Source organism: Giraffa tippelskirchi, chromosome 10 (assembly GCF_054371585.1).
Source record: "Giraffa tippelskirchi isolate mGirTip1 chromosome 10, T2T-mGirTip1v1.2.pri, whole genome shotgun sequence".
In the NCBI taxonomy this organism is placed as follows: domain Eukaryota; kingdom Metazoa; phylum Chordata; class Mammalia; order Artiodactyla; family Giraffidae; genus Giraffa; species Giraffa tippelskirchi.
The window spans coordinates 63,796,248-63,815,884 of record NC_137284.1 but is presented as its reverse complement, the minus strand read 5'-3'; the positions used below and the strand labels follow the sequence as shown (position 1 = coordinate 63,815,884).

Below are 19,637 nucleotides of genomic sequence, written 5' to 3'. Positions count from 1 at the left end.
ATTTATTTTTCTGGAATTGAGCTGCTTGTATATTTTTGAGATTAATTCTTTGCCCGTTGCTTCGTTTGCTATTATTTTCTCCCATTCTGAAGGCTGTCTTTTCACCTTGCTTATAGTTTCCTTTGTTGTGCAAAAGCTTTTAATTTTAATTAGGTCCCATTTGTTTATTTTTGCTTTTATTTCCAATATTCTGGGAGGTGGGTCATAGAATATCCTGCTGTGGTTTATGTTGGAGAGTGTTTTGCCTATGTTTTCCTCTAGGAGTTTTACAGTTTCTGGTCTTACGTTTAGATCTTTAATCCATTTTGAGTTTACTTTTGTGTATGGTGTTAGAAAGTGTTCTAGTTTCATTCTTTTACAAGTGGTTGACCAGTTTTCCCAGCACCACTTGTTAAAGAGATTGTCTTTCCTCCATTGTATATTCTTGCCTCCTTTGTCGAAGATAAGGTGTCCGTGGGTGCGTGGATTTGTCTCTGGGCTTTCTATTTTGTTCATTGATCTATATTTCTGTCTTTGTGCCAGTACCATACTGTCTTGATGACTGTGGCTTTGTAGTAGAGCCTGAAGTCAGGCAGGTTGATTCCTCCAGTTCCATTCTCCTTTCTCAGGATTGCTTTGGCTATTCAAGGTTTTTTGTATTTCCATACAAATTGTGAAATTATTTGTTCTAGTTCTCTGAAGAATACCATTGGTAGCTTGATAGGGATTGCACTGAATCTATAGATTGCTTTGGGTAGTATACTCATTTTCACTATATTGATTCTTCTGATCCATGAACACGGTATATTTCTCCATCTATTTGTGTCCTCTTTGATTTCTTTCATCAGTGTTTTATAGTTTTCTATATATAGGTCTCTTGTTTCTTTAGGTAGATATATTCCTAAGTATTTTATTCTTTTCATTGCGATGGTAAGTGGAATTGTTTCCTTAATTTCTCTTTCTGTTTTCTTATTGTTAGTGTATAGGAATGCAAGGGATTTCTGTGTGTTGATTTTATATCCTGCAACTTTACTATATTCGTTGATTAGCTCTAGTAATTTTCTGGTGAAGTCTTTAGGGTTTTCTATGTAGAGGATCATGTCATCTGCAAACAGGATTCCAATCTGTATTCCTTTTATTTCTTTTTCAGCTCTGATTGCTGTGGCCAAAACTTCAAAAACTATGTTTAGTAGTAGTGGTGAGAGTGGGCACCCTTGTCTTGTTCCTGTCTTTAGGGGAAATGCTTTCAGTTTTTCACCATTTAGGATAATGTTTGATGTGGGTTTGTCATATATAGCTTTTGTTATGTTGAGGTATGTTCTTTCTATTCCTGCTTTTTGGAGGGTTTTTATCATAAATGGATGTTGAATTTTGTCAGAGGCTTTCTCTGCATCTATTGAGATGATCATATGGTTTTTATTTTTCAATTTGTTAATGTGGTGTATTACATTGATGGATTTGCGGATATTGAAGAATCCTTGCATCCCTGGGATAAAGCCCACTTGGTCACGATGTATGATCTTTTTAATATGTTGTTGGATTCTGTTTGCTAGGATTTTGTTAAAGATTTTTGCATCTACGTTCATCAATGATATTGGCCTGTAGTTTTCCAAGCTGCATCAGCACGGTCCTCGTGTGTCTGGTCCATCTCTTTATTTCCAGTGGCAAGAACAGTGCCTAGTACAATGTGATCATCTATAAATTTGTGCTAAGTGAATTAATGCTGCCAAGCTAATTGGTTTTATAGTTCTTTGGTTCCCTTTTCAGGGCACATCTGAAAATCTAATCAGCAATTAAATATGAATAGGTTTTTATTTATCTCTGAATTAAGTCCTTGTTAAGTGAAACCTTATAAGTAGGAACATTAAGAGTGATCTGATACCTGTGTTGCAGCTGAATTTTAAACTTTATAAATTTATTTCAGTGTTTGGATTCTAAAATTGAAATTAAAGAATGAACATCCCTTCTTAGAAAATGACACAGTCATCACTAAGTCATCCAGCCTGGAGCCTGAGGCCCCTCAAACTTCCCACCACCCTCTGAGCATCCCTGTCCCGTTGATCAGAGTTCAGCTCTTAAAATGAAGCCTGTCTAGCACCCCAAGTTTAATCCTCAAGTGTGTAAAATTGCTAAAACTGAATTCTCAAATGCTCACACCTACTTAGGTTTGCATAGCAAAGAGTACATTTCACCAGCCTTATAGTTCTTGGGTTGGGAAGATCCCCTGGAGAAGGGAATGGCACCCCACTCCAGTATTCTTGCCTGGAGAATCACATGGGCAGAGGAGCCTGGCAGGCTACAGACCATGGGGTCTCAGAGAACCAAACACTACCAAGCGACTAACACTACTAACACACATAGCCATTTAGGGCCATGAATTGGTTTTCTTCCTGGCCTTAAGCTCATGTGTTCATTTGTATGTGACTTGAGGCTTCAAGGTAAAGAAGGTGACAATAGCCTCACACTGTTGTAAGCAAAAATATGAAATTGTTCCTAATTGTGCAGTTGAGTGAGTCCCATGTTAGTAAGTGGAAAGGAAGAAGAATGGAAGGTAGTAAGAAACAACAACATCTCTTATAGGAATTTTTTAAAAACCACCTAGAACCATGACATCTAAGTATCAGATAGCATTTAAAGTGAAGTAAAGTATACAGGGATAACAAGGCAAAAATTATAGTTAGTTCAGTTTCACAACCATTTATTTAATGCCCTTAATAAGACTTTTCTGCTCAGCCTTGGGAATCCATAGTTTGGATGAGGTCTCTGTCGAGAAAGCTGGGATTCTCATGGGAAAAATAGACATGTGCCCACCCACAGACACTCCAGTACCAGGTGCCCAGAGGGCGCTGCTGTCACAGAGAAGGAGGGCTCACCCACTTCACAGAGGAAGTAGCTTTTGAGCAAAGCTTTGACCAATGCACTTGATTTTGAGAAAACAGAAGAGGAAGGAGGGTAGTCGTTCACCGTCAGGAAAAATGGATTCGAAAAACCTCCATAGAATGTTGAACGTAAACTGCAGTCACAGATTAATAAGGAAGCAGTAGCAGCTTTAACTGGAGAAGGAAATGGCAACCCACTCCAGTGTTTTTGCCTGGAGAATCCCGGGGACAGAGGAACCTGGTGGGCTGCCGCCTATGGGGTTGCACAGTCGGACACAACTGAAACGACTTAGCATGCATGCATGCGTGCATTGGAGAAGGAAATTGCAACCCACTCCGGTGTTCTTGCCTGGAGAATCCCAGGGACAGAGGAGCCTGGTGGGCTGCCGTCTGTGGGATCGCACAGAGTCAGACACGACTCACACGACTTAGCAGCAGCAGCAGCTTTAACATTTCCCTTTGGGTTACTGGTTTCTGGCTAATGTTTTCTAGTTATTGCTGGGGACGTTGTGTCAGGGATGGGGTGCATCCTGAAAGAAGTCTAGATTGTTCATGAAAACGGACAAGAATCCTGGTAGCATTTAGAAAACATTTTTAGAGACAAGTGATTGGTAAATGCATCAGTACAGAGACGTGAAATGAGAGTAATGTTCAGAGTACCTCCGTATCAAAAGCTGTGCTTAGAGAAAAAAGCATTCAAGGAAGCTCAATGTCACTGCTTGCCTGTGGCTCAGCTGTCGGTGAAAGTGTATTCGGACCAGTGGCTGCAAAACAGCCCACACATCCATGGTGTCGGTGCAGCACATTGACTAAGTCAGTCCCCATGGTAGAGAGAGAGTGTTTTGCTATTATAAATAACTGTGCTGTGATTATATCTCTCTGTGTATATCTTTGTGCCCATTTTACTACTTCCTCAGGATGTACTCTTTTCAGAAGTACAATGTCAAAAGATACATACAACTTTGACTTAAAAAAAAAAAATCTGTACTTTATTTTGTTTTTCAGTTTTTTGGCCATACCTAGTGGCATGTGGGATCTCAGTTCCCTGACCAGGGATCGACCCCACGCCCCCTGCATTGGCAGCACAGAGTCTTAACCACTGGACTGCCATGGAAGACCCACAATTCTGACTTTTAAATATTTACTGCCAAATCAGTCAGTAGAGAGCTTGTAGCAGTCCCTTTCTTACCAGTAGTGCCCTCTGAGGTTGTCTTTAAAAATAAGGCCAAATACCCACGAGTATTGAATCATTTTTATTATACACCTGAAACTAATACAATGTTGTATGTCAATAATACCTCAGTTTTATTTTTTAAAAATGTAAGGTCAAAGTTAGGCATAACCAATTCAGATTTGATTCCAGCTCTGCATTTTAAAATTCCTCCAAGTCATCAGCCTGATTATCTACATACCCTCTATCTCCACCCCCCTCCTCCCATCAAATACTTGTGCCACGGATAAGATCTTTGAATTGTTTTACAATCAAGTGGAATGTTACTCAGAAGGCAGAGATCAAAAAGTCAGCAAGAGGGAATAAAAGGAGAAAACTGGCCCTATAGGCAGCCACAGAAGATTCCCACAGTCATACTCCACAACCCAACTTTTTAATTTCAGCCCAGAGCAGTGCATTATCGGCTCGCTTTTCAGTACAGAGGTCATTTTCTGGTTCTGGTTACAGGGCAGCAAGCGTACTGACAGATGTGCTGAAGTGAATTTGATCTCTCATTTTGTCAACGGAAGAACAGCGTGAAAGTTAAATGCAGTTGGGGGGGTGGGCGAGGGAGGGGAGTGTGGAGGCCGACCTCATAGCCTGCCACTTGGATTTGATTTCGTCTTGTCTTTGTCTCTAGAAGAGAGAGGACCTTGTGATTTGCCTCTTTCCTTTTCTCTGTAATAAAAATGTTCATTGTTTATGGCTCCTTTTGGTCTTTTCTCCATCAGTCTTGTCTCAAGAAGAAAACGAACTGGGAAAATTTCTCCGGTCCCAAGGCTTCCAAGATAAAACCAGAGCGGGAAAAATGATGCAAGCGACAGGAAAGGCCCTCTGCTTTTCTTCCCAGCAAAGGTGTGTGGCCTTCTCTGGGGCTCTGCTGATGGCAATCGAGGGAAGGGGAGTCTCCTGAGAATCTGGGACCCACTCACTCCTGAAGGGAACCTGCCCCTGGTCTTTAGAAGGCTCTTGTCTGAAATTGAGGGCCTCCTCTGTTCACAGTTGTTAGTCTGTTTGTTTATACAAAACAGAGTATACAAAACATGTATACTCTAAGATAACATGTATAATCTTTTTCCTTCCCTATTAATTTTTCAAAATGTTTTCATACCTCTTCTGGTCTATAGTCATACACCAATCCTGTGAGCGCTGTCCTAGACTTATAGTTTGACCTCCTGCATTGTTTGTAGCAATCTGTCTGGTCCCCTTCCAGCAGCCGACTATAGCAGGAGCCTGAGGATTCTCTCACTGCTCTCTGGGGGCAGTCGACTTGAGAGGGGTGCTGTTCAAGATGCTCGCTATAGTTTTGCTCAGACGCTGGGGCAGCAGCATCAGCAGCCTCATTGGAGGAGAGCTTATTAGAAATGCAAGATCCACCCCCACCCTGGAGCTGCTGAATCCATATCTACATTTTAATGGGTCCCCAGTTGTTTTCCATAAACATTCAAGTTTGAGAAGCTCTGGGCCAGAGAAAATTGTAGTAAATCAGTGACTTTCTTTTTTAACACTACTATGACTCATGTTCATGGTCCATGTAGAATAAACAGGAGCCACTGCAGAGACACACTTGGTATCTGAGGTGGTGACATTCCTTCTCTCCTCCTCCTTCCCCAGTAACTAAGAAGCCCCCTTTCCCCCGTGTCACTCACTAATATTAGGCAAACTTTATACCGAAATACTATACCTAAATAAGGCTTGTGGGCAGTCCCCAAAAATATTCAGGCTACAAAAATTTCATTCACCCGGACTGTGCAACAAATTAACTATCTCTTGTTAATTTCTCCTTACTGCTTTTCTCTCACAGTGGACCAGGAGCAGACCATAACCTGTTCCTAGGAAGACCCAAGAAAGTTGGGGTAGAAAAAAAAGACCAACTGTATCCATTTTTCAGTGGTCCCCCCTTGTGGGCATTTTGGTTCTTTCTAATGAAATTTGGACCCCAACTTTCACGGTTGAAAGGAAAAACTTCCAAGAGTTTTCTACCCCAGCTTTTCAAGAAAAGTGTTTGTTTATAATCTTGAATTGTACCCTTTAATCTTATTTATAACTGTATTCCTTGTAAAAATAATACATACTCATTCTAGAAAAGTTTTAAAACAGGAAAAAACAGAAGGAGGAAAAAACAACTCAAATTTTGCAAATAGAGATTGACTCACTTTTAACCCCTTGATAAATACTTTCAGTGCTTATATGCTTTCTACAGTCTTATAAGGATCATTGATTCTTGAAAAACCTTTCATAAATTCTCATGTATTATGTATATGGTTATCACTAATTTCAGTGGGAAAAATTCTTATACATACCTTCATGCTAAGATTAACATCTATTTATGGGAAAGAAACCAAATCCTTGAACATAATCACTCCAAGAGTTACCATTAATGATCATATAATTTTATAACATTGCTATCCAATTATGTACTTTCATACTCATGTAGCAAGCTATCTCACAAATCATATGGCACCTTAGGTTCATATATTCTAACCTTTGGATACAGACAAAAACATTAAAGCAATGCAAATTATACAGGAAAGTATCATTACAATAAACCTGTACAGCAATACGGCAAACTGCCCTGTATCCATAAATTAATGCGGCTTGCCCAGTGTTGCAATTTGGAAGATGGCCTCCTACAAGATGGCTCTGGTTCCATGATACTCAAGTGTTCACCAGGCACATGAAATCGAAACGAGTGCTCTGCACATGAGGAAAGGAGGATGAGGTAAACTCTCATAAAGTGGAATTCTCAAACCTCAAATGGACATAACTTGGGATTTGCCAGAATATATTTTTAATGTAAATAGCATTACACCACATAATTTTGTATAGTACTGCATGCTGATTTTTTAGCAAATTGGTTTTTGACCAAATAATCCTGTTTTTTATGTCCATATATACATTTTATAAAACATCCATAGCATAGTATTTCATCATCTGGGCATGTCATGATGCATTTATCCCAGGCCCTCTGTCCACTATTTGTGTCATTTCTATCTTTCCCTGCTAAAGAATAAACATCTTTGGACTAGACTTTTAGGTATTATATTGATTATTCTCATTGGGTCGATTTTAATGAATGGAAACATGGGCTGGTCTTTCACTGAAGCTTGACATTTCCAGTTATTAAATTTTTTCTCGGTCTAGATTCAGTCCCTTGTGCCACAGGTGAATGGGTTTTCACCTTTCTAATTTTATATGAAACAAGTTAAAGAAAAAAATGATGTGACTTTACACACCTTTTTCTTTTCTTCAAGATACTAACATCTATCATCATGTCATTACATCCTCAAAGGTTTCTAACTTTACAATAGTCCAAGAAATGGAGATTATTTTATTCACAAGACTCTGTATCAGCCAGTTTTGTAAAACTGGCAAACTCTAAAAGCAGAGACAAAGGAGACCAGAAATGGATAGGATCCTTAGGGGGACAGCTGAGGGCTCTTTCTTTAAATAGAAGTCTCCAATTTTATAAACCTTCACACCAGCATTAGTTTTACTCCCTTTATTTGGTAGTCATTGCTACAACAGCCCATTCTATTTGATGAAAAGTAAGTATTAAATTTAATCCAGTGGTGATAAAACATAAGCTTACTTTATGGCACAACAATATGTCTTTGAAAACAGCCCACAACATCTAGGTAGGATGATGTGAGCAAGCTGTTTTTAGAGAAGTGCTGAATATTTAATAACGATGCTTTACAGACAAGGAAAACTGGAGAAAATAGTAAAGGGAATTTTTTTTCTCTTGAATAGTTTGTTGTCCCATCTGTAATCTTACAGTACTGTATACATGTCAGGCACTGTGATGTTGATGAAACTGCCAAGAGCTGTCTTCAGCTCACTGACATCATCGTCTGCTTCAGCTTAAAAAGTTTGCCCTTAAATTGAGATGTAAATACTAATCTTTTATTTTTTTGAACCTATGCCCTGCAACTTCATGGAGACAACTGTATTTTAAGTGTATAACTCGTCTGACATTACTCATTTTGAGGAGGAAGATGGAAGAAGCAGTATCATCCTCCCCCCCCAAATAAATATTTTATCCAAATTTTGATATGCATCCTAGGTGGGGAAGATCCCCTGGAGGAGGGGATGGCAACCCACTTCAGTATTCTTGCCTGGAGAATCCCATGGACAGAGCAGCCTTATAGGCTACAGTCCATAGCATCACAAAGAGTCGGACATGACTGAAGTGACTTAACTAAACACACAAACATTTTTTACCTGACTAAATGATGGTATGTTATGAACAATATTATATTATTTTATACTCACTTTGTTGTATCATATACATTCATTTCCGGTGCAGTATCCTTAAGTTTTTTAAAATGAGAATCAAATCACATAGCGTATCTGAAAGCGCCCAACAGAGTAGACCCTCCGTAAATGTACTTGTCCCCTTCCGAGACCATTTAATGATGCTTCTGTTTGTCCTTCATTCTCTGTGACTGCTGAGGCAAAGAGCAGACGACCTGGCCTTCACAGAGTGATCCAGAATGACCTCACCGTGCACATGTCCATCCCTTCTCAAAGGACCAGGCTTCAGGGAGGCAGAAGGCAGGGAGTGGCCAAGGGCAGAAATGGGAAATGGTCATTCCTCGCTGTTCTCTGTGAACAAAAGATGGGTTCCAGCTTTAAACAAGTACTCTGTCCAGGCATGAGAGCAACCCCAATAATACAGATGGAGAGATTTCCCAATGATACAGTTAAGTAACAGTAATTAGCTTGGGTACCTGTCTCCTGGTTGACTTAGATGTTATATACATTTCAGTTTATACGTCTGCAGATACTTCTGCAGCCTGGAGTATGTTTCACACACTGTTCTAACTCATGAATTTAAGATTGGTAAGTTGTCGAGGATTCAGATTGCTGGCCCTCTCGGTTTCAAGACTGTGGCCTTACCCTCTGGTCTAGGTTGGCTTTGAGAAACCCTCTGTGCCGCTTTCACCAAGAAGTGGAGACTTTCCGGCATAGGGCCATCTCCGACACTTGGCTGACGGTGAACCGCATGGAGCAGTGCCGGACTGAATACAGAGGGGCGTTACTGTGGATGAAGGACGTGTCCCAGGAGCTTGATCCAGACCTCTGCAAGCAAATGGAGAAGTTCAGGAAGGTAGGAGATTTCATGGGGGTTCCCGAAAGAGGTACCTGCTGGAAGGTAATGAGACATGAGTGATTTGAATCCCCCTAGTGAAGAAGACGTAACTCAAAACACCAAGGAGGCAATTAATCATCGCTGGTGTCTCTGTATGTGACAGAATACCAATTAATGTGATATATAATTCTCTAAGGATAAGATAGAAGAGACAGCTGGAAATTGCTGGGATTTGGTAACTGATTTTAATTGAAGTCAGATTTTCATATAATGTGCACTTTTTTGTAAGGCTGTCACTTCTGAATGCTTTTTCATGCATAACTAAAAATCAAGATTAGATCAAATGAAACTGGAAGGTGAGAAAAGACTACTGGGGAAATTTTTTTAATTGCTAATGAATATTAAAATTAATAGAATAATAATGTTCCTTTGTTTGGTGAGAAGGTTTGGAAGCAGTTGGGTTGACTTGTAGGATTAAATAACGTGGCATTGACTCCATCTGCAGTAGACCGTTCACATATTTGTATGAGCAAAATAGATAGCTGAGGAGGTGGCTATGTTCTTAAATTTCCCTAAAATGACTGGTGAGCGGCAGAGGGACAATGTTTGGTTGGTTTTTAGTGTCCCAAGTCCATTTAGCTGTTTGGAGATTGGTCATGCAAGGATATGTTGCACCACTAGGTGGCAGTCATACACTGAATATTTATGAAAATACAGAGAGGTTTTTGTTGTGTATCATCTTGGTAAGTCTTTGTTTGATGGACTTGGGTATATTTCAGGGTATGAAAGACAACAAAAATCTAGCAAATGTTAGATTTGACATAATATTGTGTCAATTGTCTTACTCATTTCAAATGATCTATTTGTAATTGTGATATTGCTTAAAATCCCTAGATTTCTAACTACATCATTGCAGGGCAGTGGATGGGAAACCTTTCTGGTGTGCAGGAGGTTAGATGGAGGGAGAGGTCGGATGGGGAGATGGGGGGGTATATGGGGGGAGGGAAAAGAGGAACCTTCTGTTGCTTAAGAATAGGGTCACCAAACGTTGACCCAGGTACTAGATTGACAAAAATCCTTTTAAAAGGAGAATTTTACTTTGGTTTGTCATTTGGAATCCCTCTTTATGAAGGGACTCAGAGACCATTTTCTTTCTGATCATAGATGACATTAATGTGTTCTCAGTAGCCAGCTCCTCAATAAGACAGGTTTCTGAGCTCATGGAAATTCAGACCTGAAAAGTTCCTTAAAGATGAGTTAGTTAAAGAGAAAACCAAGGCCCCAAAATAGTAAATAAAACTTTTCAACAGTTGATAGCTAGATGTTGGCGAGCCCAGGTTACATTTGAAATTTCCTGGCTTTTTAATCAGGCTGGCAATTTGGTTTGTCTTTGACATTTTATTTGGAGCTTGGAAGAGGATGGAATGGAGAGGTTAAAAAGGAAAAAGGAAACAAAAGCCCCAACATTATCTGCAGGGTGTAAGCCAGTCACTCTATATTTACTACCTCCTTTAAGCCTCACAGTAACCAAGACACAGACTTAATTTTACAGAGGAGGGAAGTGATACCTAAGTAACTAGTACATGATCAATGAAATGACAGGGAAATGAAAAATCAGAATCCTAGAAAATATGCATCATTTTTTCTTTAAGAAGAGAATAAAGGGGAGTTAAACAGCATACCCAAGATTGACAAAGGCATTTTCATAGTTACAACCCTCCTGTGGTTATTCATTCAACATACATTTACTGAGCACACACTTCTGTGTGCCAGGTAATAAATGTAAAATTATTCTGAAAGGCAGAAGAATTTTCATGTGAAATTGTATTTATTTAGTTTTGTTATGAAGGGTGGTTACTAGCTGTGTAAGGATGAAATAAACCAAGAACGCTTCGTCATTGTTTAAATGTCGAAACATTACCCCCTCTCTAGTGTCATCTATCTGTTGATTTTGGAAAATATGGGTTGTTTTTTTTTTTTAATTCTTTGCCATGCAGAAGTAGCTGAAGCAATGCCTTCCTCCACAATCCCATGTATGCTGGATTTAATTTAATAGCTGAACATGGTGTACTTAGAATTTCAGGAAAGAATTTTTTTTTTTTTAAAGAGAGTCTGTATGCAAGTGTATACTTGATTAGACTAGCCTCTCCATGAAGATAGGAACCAGTTTAGTTCTCTTTACTAACAATCCCCGGGCCAGCCCAGCACGTGACCCTGGTTAGCACCCATATCAGATGGCCAGATGCCAGCCATGCCATTTGCGTGCCAGATTCATGCCTTCTCACACCTGCAGAGCCTTTCCGCCCCATGCAACTGACTTTATAATGTTTGGGGAATTTATATATATGGTTTTGCAAGTAAGAAGTAACATTATGGGTTTGTGGCTTGCTGCCCTCTTTGGAATGAATATAAAGGGTGGAGGTTGCTGTTCGCTTGGAGTTCATAACATGAATCTTAACTTGGAGCCACCGTTAGTGTTTTGTCCCAGCGGGATTCTGTTTTAAACAGAGTCTCCATTTATCTCTCTGGGAAAGAGTTAGCAAAAGGCATTTCTGAATCCCCTGCAAGAGTAGGAGTCACTGTGTGTGTGTTGGGGGCGGAGGGGAGGAGTTTAGTTTCCTCAGAGCCAGCTGCCTGCTTCCCTTTTTTTTTTTTTTTTGAGTTCTTATTTGTGTTTTTTTTAATTTATCTTTAATTGGAGGAGGATTGCTTTACAGTCTTCTTCACATTTTAGCTCATGAATCCTGAATTAAATTCTATTCTTTGAGTTCATACTTTCTGAGAAAACAAAATTCTAATTCATACCTCAGAAGTATGACCCCTCTCTGGTTGCAGTCTTTAGGGTACCCTCATATATTTATTCATTCATCCAACAAATGATATTGAAACCCACCTTGTGCCAGGCCAATACAGTGGTAAGTGAGCAGACATAAGGGCTGCCCTGCTGTCCCAGGCAGTCACTTAGAGACAGAGCACGTAAGCATGGTGTGGTAAGATGAACTGTGGCCCATGGTGTGGCAGGAATACCCCTGACCTGATGGGCTTCCTGGAGGAAGTAGCATCTAAACCACCTGTGAAGGATGAGCGGGAGGGAGTGGGGTGGAGGGAGAGGGTACTGCAGAACAGAGTTCCAGTCTGAGGAAGCAGTGTGGACAAAGGCCTTTGGGTGAAAGGAAACAGAACACATTTAGCTCCTTTTAGGCCCCTGCAACCAGAGTATGAAAAGCGAAGTGGACGAGACAGGGTGCCCAAGCAGCGAAGAGGGAAGTAGACTAGGGAGAAATGTCCCGTTCTGACCTCCAGCAGACTCCATAGCAGCCCCACGGTTAACTACAGAGCTCCATTTTTTTTCAGAAACAAGCAGAATGCATATATGTAAATAAATAGCAAGATCAAACGTACTTTCACTTCCAACTGAGGCTTTTTTCCCTCAGTGTTTTCGAGATGCTAAACGACTTTTTTTTTAATAACACACAGTGAGCATGACCGAAATGATGAATGAAAAACTTAAAATTAAACAAAGCAAATGATCTGTTTTCAGGCTGACACCCTTTGGACACACGGACCTAGTGACAGAGCTCTGGGTGGCAGCGTTAATAAGCATTTATGAAGTGCTGTCTTTGGGGAGGGAGACACGAGGAGGTGGGAAAGCCTGATGCCGATGCCGGCTCTCAAGAGCGACCCTGCTGGTCATCTGTTTGCTGTCAAAATGACATGGTAAACAAGACACCTGGGAGAATAGCATTGAAACATGTATATTATCATATGTGAAACAGAACACCATTCCAGGTTCGATGCATGAGACAAATGCTCAGGGCTGGGGCAATGGGATGGCCCAGAGGGATGGGATGGGGAGGGAGGTGGGAGGGGGGTCCAGGAGGGGGAACACATGTAAACCCATGGCTGATTCATGTCAATGTATGGCAGAAACCACTACAATATTGTAAAATAATTAGCCCCCAACTAAAATAAATAAATTTATTTAAAAAAAAAAAAAGACACCTGGAGAGTAGGGCCTCGTGGAGCTCTTCTCCTAAGGACCAAATCATGGGAAATGGTGGATCAATGTCAATGGGTAGAGCTGGACTCCTGTTGGAAACCCCTCCTGACAATGCGATTCACCCCAGGAGGGAAATGGATGGGAGACAAGGCCACAAAGTATTTTATGAGCAGTTACAACGTGTGATATATGTGCCCTTTGAAGGCAGAGTAAAAGGGTATAACTTAAAAATAGAAGTCAGCTTCTTGTAGCAGATTACATCAGCTTAAGTTGTGAGCTCACACAAGAGCTTTTGCAGCCTGGTGCCCTTGAGAGAGTCCTCCTGTGGTCAATTAAGTGTCTTGTTTTTCTTGAAAGTCAGAAATGGGATAGAGGGTAATTATTCTAAATGGAATGAAAGCTGTGTTAGGTGTAAGAAAATAGTTCTGAATCCTCTAAAGAGATGATATGGAAATGTCTATGCAGGCATTTGGATTAGCTGGAGTCCTTATAGATAAGGACAAGGGAACTGGCGTTTTAATGAGGGCCATTTATTAAATGTTTTAATGAAATCCTACAGCATTCGTCTTGCATTTCATCATCATAATTCAAAAGGGTGTCAAAAAGGTATTGTAAAGAGTGTGGAAGATACACATGAGTGTTCTCAGGCTTGTACCTATTTAAAGAGTGTTAGGTTTTGGAGAACTGTGAATTCACTGAAGTCGTATTATCAAAGGATATGTTACCATGAGAAGGTTTATTAACAACTGGTGGTGGCTCAATAGGTGTCGGGTGCAGGGGGAGACCTTTTAGGGCCATCACTCAGTGGTGTCCCATGCCCTTACTGAAGGTTTGGGTCCGCAGAGCTTGGTCAAGGACTAGTAACGAGCAGTATTGACATCAGAGGGATTTTTCTTCCTGTGGACAAAGACTTGGGTTAATTAATTTGACAGTATCATTAATTACTGCTGAAATCATTGGTCTTTGTCAGAGGTCAGGCTCTTTCAGCAATTGAGGGCAGGTCCCGTGGGATCTGGAGATGCCAAGTAATGCAGGCAAGTCACCACTCAGCCATCTCCCCATTCTGTGAGAAAGGCCCTTCCTCTCTGTCTGAGCCATCCAGCCTTTGGGCCTAAACCCAGCATTCCGCTTCTGTTCAGGGCCAACTTCAGGGCTCCACCCAACAAGTCATGTTGAGCGAGTGCTGGAAAATGTCAGGATTGGGTCCATACGATAAGCCAGCACTAAGTGTCTGTAAAGGCCCCACTCAGGAGCTTTACCCAATTCGTACATAAAAGCAGAGGGAGCCCTATAATTCAAATGTTGATGCCTTTAATACTGTCCCAGAGGCCTCTGAGACTATCCTCAGTTGTTTTCATTCCTTTTTATTTATTCTGCTCTTCAGCAGTTATTTCCACCATTCTATCTTCCAGCTCACTTATCTGTTCTTCTACCTCATGCGTGCTAAGTTGCTTTAGTTGTGTCCAACTCTTTGTGACTCCATGGGCTGTAGCCCGCCAGGCTCCTCTGTCCATGGGATTCTCCAGACAAGGATACTGGAGTGGGTTGCCATGCCCTTCCTTCTCCAGATCTTCTGCCTCAGTTATCCTCCAATTAAGGGAGAAAAAAAAGAAAAAAGATTATATTTACCCTTACACTGTGAAAAAATAAAAACAGTTCTTGTGAGAAAAAAAAAAAAGCAGAGGGAGGATTTGACCCCTTATCACCCCGTCTCTTCTGGTTCTAAAATTCTCGGCACTGGCTCGAGCTCTTTGACGAGGTGAAAGTTCCTTTTGTGAAGCCAGCACACGCTGTCCTGTTTCAAAGTCCTCCATTTTCATTTGTTGCTTTTTGACGTGTGCTTTGTGTCTGTCTTGGTGGTTTAGCTAGGGCGCCTGTTTTCTGTGGTGCCCGGGAAGGTTCAGTCTAGCTGCTAGTCTCCATTCCCCGGGTTGCTCTTCCTTGATGCTGCCTAACCACCAGAGGGAAAACATGCCATGTTCACATGGTACAATGTGGAAAGGGTGACAGATTGTGATCCCCTTGCTTTCATTTCTGAATTTCATGCGATGAGGCCTTTGGGGCCCTGTGTGTCTTCATTGATTTTTCTCCACTGAACTTGAAGAGAAAAAATTAATTTCAGGGTTAGGCCAAGACCATTTGGAAAAGCAGGCACAAAGCAGCTAACTCTTGGGAAGCTTATACTGGCTAACTGCTCCTAGTGGTTGGGAACAGAGAGGACGAAGGAGCGTCATGCTCCTCAGGGTGACTCTTCACCCTGGCCCCAGCTCTGCCTCCACCCGTGGTGATGGCCTGGATTGGGGTGATAAGCCAGTGGCGAGTTACAGGGAAGTTACAGTCCATGGCGTCACAAAGAGTCGGACACAACTGAGCAACTAACACTTTGGCTATTGTAAATAAGGCTGCTATTAACATCAGTGTGCAAGTAACTCTTTAAGACCACACTTTGAACTCCAAAAACATGATAAATATCTAGTTTTAGTGTTATAATTTCTTCTTAGTGTTTTATTTAATCCTACCATTGAATAAAAATGAGACTCAGGCTATGCAAGCAAGGAGTCATTTGATTTGTTGAATAAAAATGAGACTCAGGCTATGCAAGCAAGGAGTCATTTGATTTGGATAGTATCATCTTGGAAGATACTATCTACACATACTGATTCATCATTTATTAATTTCTACAAGAATCATAAATATTTCTATGATTTTTAAAAATAAATGTATGTAATACCATAAAAACTACAGTTTAAAGTAGATTTTTTTTCCCCCTCTGTCTTAAAAGAGGTGTCAAATCTTTGCATATGGCATTTCTCTAACTGTTTGGGGGGAAACCTTGCTAAACTCTCAAAATGGACTCTGGACAACAGTTCATTATCAAAGTGTGAACTGTTCTAGTCCAAGATAGTTTTCCTTTTGCCAGATTGTCTGGTTTTTCTTCCTAAGACTTAGATGTCTTGGATGGCATATGCAAGCCTGGTCTCGAGAATTTTATGGACGATAGCATACAAAACATATGGATTTTACTGAGAACCATCAGGTTCCAGATCCAAATCTTATGACTATGGCTTTCTCAGTCCCTCGGCAGCTAGAATGTCTCAGGTGGGTTGGTTATTTCCATGTTTCATCACACTGTGCTTTTGGTTGCGGGGATCAGGGTGATGGCTGGTGCTCATGATACCATCTCCCCTTCCCCAAAACATACCCAATTCCATCTGCCTCTGTCTCCTTTCAGGAGCTCCTGGAGAAGGTGTCCTTTTAGATTACAGTTTAATGGAAAATTACTGCTTCAGGTAGCATGGTGTACTAGTCACTGTTGCTATAGTTTCAGCCTCCAAGCCTGTCATGTCTGCATATCCCTCTAGAGTACCCTCTTCCTTTTGGTTAGCAGCTCAAGTATCATCTTTCCCAGCTATTTTTCTTACTCTCTCATGGTAAATTGATTGCAGTTTTTACCACCATCTTCAAGAATTTTGTATAAAAGAAGATTGTTGCACTTTGCTGGATTAACTTAACACCCTCTTTTTAAATGTTTCTGTTTTGGGGATCTATTCCACTATGATATTATTTTTATTTTCCAAAATGGTGGTTTTCTTAGACATACAAAATGGGATGAAGATTTTATTTAATCTCAAATAGCAGTAATACATCTACTATTTCCTGAGTGCCAATAGCTTTACAGCACTGTAAGTTACTTTTATTAGCGTTAAAGGGATTTTCAAATACATTCTTCTCTCCAACCAGACTTTTCTGTGACAGAAAAACATAATTTGGTGGTTGTCTACATTGTCACTTTTAAATCAGACTGGATTTATAAATTGGCTATGGAGAGTTAGTGTTTCAGGAAAAAAGCTCTGGATCACAATTGCTTTATGTAAAAACAAACAAACAAACTGGGGTTCTGTGTTAGTTTGTCACCAAGGGATATTGAAAAAAATTGAAAACCAATTTTTAAATTGTTAAATTATTTTTGTGAACCCCCAACAAAGCATCCCTGACGAGATTTATCCAAGCAGTGTTGGCCTCATAGTGGAGTCATAGACTGTCAGTGGTTTCACAGGTTTTCCTGTCTGTCAGTGAAACTCATCTTCATCTCAATTCCAGATCCACCCATACATTAGTGTTCGAACTATCACAAGAATGAGTCCATTGAAAACTGGTGTTTTCCATTCACAGATCTGAGATTTAAAAAAAAGAAAAAGGTATCTGTGATTCTTTGGTCTCCAGGGAACAGATATAATTTTAATCTCAGAGGGAAATTAGCCAAGGAGGCCTACATATGACCCAGTGTATGACCTGGGCATGGTTGCTCTGCTTGCTAAATCATGTATGATTTAACTCACCCCTTTCAGAAGGCTTCCTTTTACCTCCCTTAATAAGTTTTTGGTAAAAGTAAAACCTTAAACAGAAAGCATCAACGTGTGTGTGCTTACCCTTCTAGCATAAACTTGTTCAGGACAATTCCAGGTAGAAGAATATTATCCCCCAAGTGAAAAAATTCCATTTCCTGTTCAACAATTATCCCACACTTAATCATCACACAAGATAAATGAAACTCATATAGGAGCCCTAAAATCTTACACTGGCCAATTTTACATGGACTCAGGGAGCCCTAAGAAGAAGCAGCCCTTGAAAGGCCATATGTATAACTTTGAAATGAAATTCCCACATGCATTAATCAGGCTTCTGTTGTTCTCATCAAATGAAATATGATTTTCGGGCTTGGTAACACTTCACAGTTGATTGGCTCTTTCTATCCAGCGACCCATCTATCTGTCCATCCATCTATTTAAATTCACTCCCCAGCTGTGATTCTGAGACAACCATTGTCATTTAGATGCTGATTCCTGACTGTGGTTCTTCTGGTGACTGCTGACATTGGAATAAGGGATACCACTCAAGATAGATTAATTATATAAACAAATGAAGGATGGGAGTTTTTTCCTGCTTTGTTCTTTTAAATCTTTTTTTCCCCTGGGCCTTTAGAGATGGGACTCTGCATTCTTAGGGGCAAAAATAGTTCATGGGTATTAGTTTATGTTCTGAGAGAGATCCAGGCAAAGAGACTTGGAAAATACCCACATCTAGGGAGGAAGAACCATATGGAAAGCCCATAGACGCCTGAATGGAAAATAAATGAAGAAATTTCTCAAATTGAATGCTGAAAAGAAGTTAGCAGAGTTAAAATGTATTACATTTAGGATCTCGTTCCCTTTCAAGTTTTTTTTTTTTTATCTTAAATGAGGGAAAGAAAGAGACAGGAGAACCTGGCAATAGTAGTTGCTTCTGAGGCAGGGGACTAGATTAGAGAGGAGAGGAGAGGAGAGAAACAGAGATGAGAATGAGGTTGGAGTTGTACTGTATTCCTTTTTGTGCCTTTTAAATTTCATACCGTGTGCATATGTTATCCTTAAAATAATAATGTATAAAAAATAATGAGAATAACTGAGACCAGAATGGGAACAGATAAGATTTGATAGAAGAAAAAAGAAAGGGATAATGACAGAAAACTCCCTTAGTTTGGCAGAAATGAAGAGGGATTTTCAGTTTGTTTTTCATAATAATAAAGGGAAGAGGGAAGACGTGTTAGAGGCAAAGATGGGAAGCCGACTTCCCAAGGTTATGTCATAGGTCAGCTGGATGGAGGAGGTTGGAGGATGAAGTCATTCTCGAAAGCCATCAGCAGGGAGAGTCATGTGAGGTGGTCAAGTCACTGAGGAATAAGACAATCAAAACCAGTGCCTGAGGGAAACCTACCAAAATCAAGAACAATGAGAATGTTTCTTTTCAAAGCCTTCACTGTTCTAAGAGAACTAGAATAAGCAGAGTTAGGCTTCTTCTCATAGGGTTGGGAAGAGGTGAAGAAGTAGAAAGATAACTTTTTCCATTCTCCCTCAACTGCATCCCAGAAGAAATGAGCTCTGTGTTTTGCACCAAATGAGAACGTAGAGAAAACTCTTTCCCAAAGAAGAATCAAAGGGAAAGAGGACTTCTCTTTCAGAGGGGATTGTCTCCACATTTTCCACCCAGGCTGGGGCCTCTGAGTTGGGCTGCAGCATTGCAGCATCTATAGGTTGGTGTTGGACCTCTTACTTAGTGTGTGTGTGTGTGTGGGGGGGTTCTGCTGGCTTTAGTGACCTGTCCTGTGTTCTCCATCCGCTTCTAATTCTCATTCACACTACTTAACAGGCTCAGACAAAATCTTCCCCTACAGCATCTCTGCACGCTTTTCTCTAAATCTAGCAATTTCATCAGTTCCTTTTTATTGGTCGTCTTCCAGGTTTTAGAAACTAAACCAAGAGTATTTATGCTCCTGTGAGCCCTAAATTTTGTCATGAACATTTCTTAAGAAGCAATATCAGTTCTATAAATCCGTCACATCCCTTTAGCTTCCTAGTATTTATTTATTCCTAGTTTATTTTTTAATACTCTCACAAGGGCCTTCTACTGCTCAAATCTAGGGAAAAATGGAAATAT

At 40.4% G+C, this 19,637-nt stretch overlaps 1 protein-coding gene across 50 annotated transcripts in view; it reads left to right on the top strand.

Moving 5' to 3' along the window:
- ICA1 (islet cell autoantigen 1) overlaps positions 1–19,637 on the top strand; it is a 170,190-nt gene that overhangs the window by 33,920 nt on the left and 116,633 nt on the right. For all 50 annotated transcript variants that reach the window (XM_081531659.1, XM_081531653.1, XM_081531673.1 and 47 more), the window contains exons 5-6: positions 4,800–4,923; positions 8,983–9,181. In XM_081531659.1, the coding sequence (XP_081387785.1) occupies positions 4,800–4,923; positions 8,983–9,181 (323 nt within the window). The remainder of the gene's footprint in view (positions 1–4,799; positions 4,924–8,982; positions 9,182–19,637) is intronic.